Source organism: Calidris pugnax, unplaced genomic scaffold (genome assembly GCF_001431845.1).
Source record: "Calidris pugnax isolate Ruff unplaced genomic scaffold, ASM143184v1 scaffold399, whole genome shotgun sequence".
Classification (NCBI taxonomy): Eukaryota; Metazoa; Chordata; class Aves; order Charadriiformes; family Scolopacidae; genus Calidris; species Calidris pugnax.
The window spans coordinates 74,499-76,738 of record NW_015091105.1 but is presented as its reverse complement, the minus strand read 5'-3'; the positions used below and the strand labels follow the sequence as shown (position 1 = coordinate 76,738).

General features: G+C 59.5%; 1 protein-coding gene across 1 annotated transcript in view; it reads left to right on the top strand.

The window, feature by feature from the left end:
* The window catches only part of LOC106897414 (nucleus accumbens-associated protein 1-like), a 16,639-nt gene that overhangs the window by 3,615 nt on the left and 10,784 nt on the right, over positions 1-2,240 (top strand). Inside the window, exons 3-5 of the mRNA XM_014958021.1 lie at positions 17-193; positions 1,245-1,350; positions 1,614-1,711. Coding sequence (XP_014813507.1) covers positions 17-193; positions 1,245-1,350; positions 1,614-1,711 — 381 coding nt within the window. The remainder of the gene's footprint in view (positions 1-16; positions 194-1,244; positions 1,351-1,613; positions 1,712-2,240) is intronic.

Sequence of the window (2,240 nt, the reverse complement as noted above, 5' to 3'; positions counted from 1 at the left end):
TCTGTGGCCCCCCCAGCCGTGGAGAAGGTGGAGGCTCTGCCGGACCAGGCCAGCTCGGAGTCGCGGACCCGGGTGCGTGTGCGGCAGGACCTGGCCTCGCTGCCGGCCGAGCTCATCAGCCAGATCGGGAACCGCTGCCACCCCAAGCTCTACGACGAGGGGGACCCCGCCGAGAAGCTGGAGCTTGTCACGGGTACGTCCCCCCCGGGAGGGTTTTTCACTGAATTTTTAGAGTTGGGAGAGATCATCTAGTCCAACTCCCCTGCTGAAGCGGGATTGCCCAGACCTGGAGCACGTTTCTCAGGAGCATCCAGATGGGTCTTGGAAGTCTCCAAAGAAGGGGACTCTACGACCTCTCTGGGCAGCCTGTTCCAGGACTCTGGAAAAAAGTAGTTTTTTCTCATATTTGAGTGGAATTTCCCATGTTCCAGCTTGTGCTGGACCCCTCGTCCTATCGCTGGCAACCACTGAAAAGAGTATGGCTCCCTCCTCCTCCAACCCACCCTTTAGGTACTTACAGGCATTGATAAGGTCTCCCCTCAGCCTTCTCTTCTCCAGGCTAGAGTCCCAGCTCTCTCAGCCTTTCATAGAATCATTCAGGTTGGAAGAGACCCTTGGGATCATCGAGTCCAACCATCTCCCCTACTCTACATGGTCCTTCCCTGCCCCATATCCCTCAGTACCGCATCCAAACATCCCTTAAACACACCCAGGGATGGTGACTCAAGCTCCTGGGCAGCCTGTTCCAGTCTCTGACCACTCTTTCTGTGAAAAATTCCTTCCTAATGTTCAGTCTGAACCTCCCCTGGTGGAGCTTGAAGCTGTTCCCTCTTTTTCTGTCATTAATTACCTGTGAGAAGGAAGAGACCAGCCCCAACCTCTCTACAGTGTCCTTTCAAGGAGTTGTAGAGCGTGATGAGGTCTCCCCTCAGCCTCCTCTTCCTCAAACTAAACACTCCCAGCTCCTTCAGCTGCTCTTTCCTCATCAGGGAGATGCTCCAATCCTTGAATCATCTTTGTTGCCCTTGGCTGGACTCTTCCCAGTAGCTCCTTGTCCCTCTTGAACTGGGGAGCCCAGACCTGGAGAATGACTTCCAGAGGGGGGGAATGACTTCCCTCGACCCACTGGCCACGCTCTTCCCTACACAGCCCAGTGTGTGTGTGTGGGGTGGGTGGGGGATCCCCATGGGGTACCCGGTCCCGTTAACCCCCCCGTTTTGGGTCCGTTGTCCCCCCCTTTCCAGGCACCAACGTCTACATCACGCGGGCGCAGCTGATGAACTGCCACGTCAGCGCGGGGACGCGGCACAAAGTCCTCCTGCGGCGGCTCCTGGCCTCCTTCTTCGACCGGTGAGCGAGGATTTCACTGAATTTCACTGAATTTCTAGAGTTGGAAGGGACCATAGAGATCATCTAGTCCAACCCCCCTGCTGCAGCAGGATTGCCCAGAGCTAGAGCGTGTTACTCAGGAGCATCCAGGCGGGGCTTGAAAATCTCCAAGGAAGGGGACTCCAAGGATGGTCCCCTTCTCCCCTCCCCGACACGGTTTTTGGGGTCCTGTGGATTCTCACCCCCTTTTTTTTGGGTTTTTCCCCCCCTTTCTCCCCTTCCAGCAACACCCTGGCCAACAGCTGCGGCACCGGCATCCGCTCCTCCAGCAACAACCCCAGCAGGAAGCCCCTGGACAGCCGGGTCCTGCACGCTGTCAAGTGTGAGTGGGGGGACACCCCAGGGGACAAGGGGGGAACCCCAAGGATGGGGGGACACCGGGGAAGGAGGAACAGCGGGGAGCTCGGGGTTGGGGGGACCCACAGGGACAGGGGGGTGGGGAGCACAGAGAGGGGGTCCTGGGGGGCAGGGTGGACCTCAGGGTTAGGGGGACCCCAGAGAGAGGGGACAGTGGGGGACAAGGTGGACCCCAAGAGGGGATGATGGAGGACAGGGCGAACCCTAGGGCTGGGGAGACCCCAAAGAGGGAATGTGGGGGTCAGGGTGGACTCCAGGGCTGGGGAGACCCCAAAGAGAGAGGACAGTAGGGACAGGGAGGTCACAGGGCTGAGGGGACCCCAAAGAGGGGACGATGGGGGTCATGGCAAACCCCTGGGCTGGGGGGACCCCAAGCAGAGGGGACGATAGGGATAGGGGAGACCCCAGGGCTGGGGGGAACCCCAAAGAGGGGATGATGGGGGACGAGGCAGACCCCTGGGTGGGGGAGACCCCGAAGAGAGGATGATGGGGGG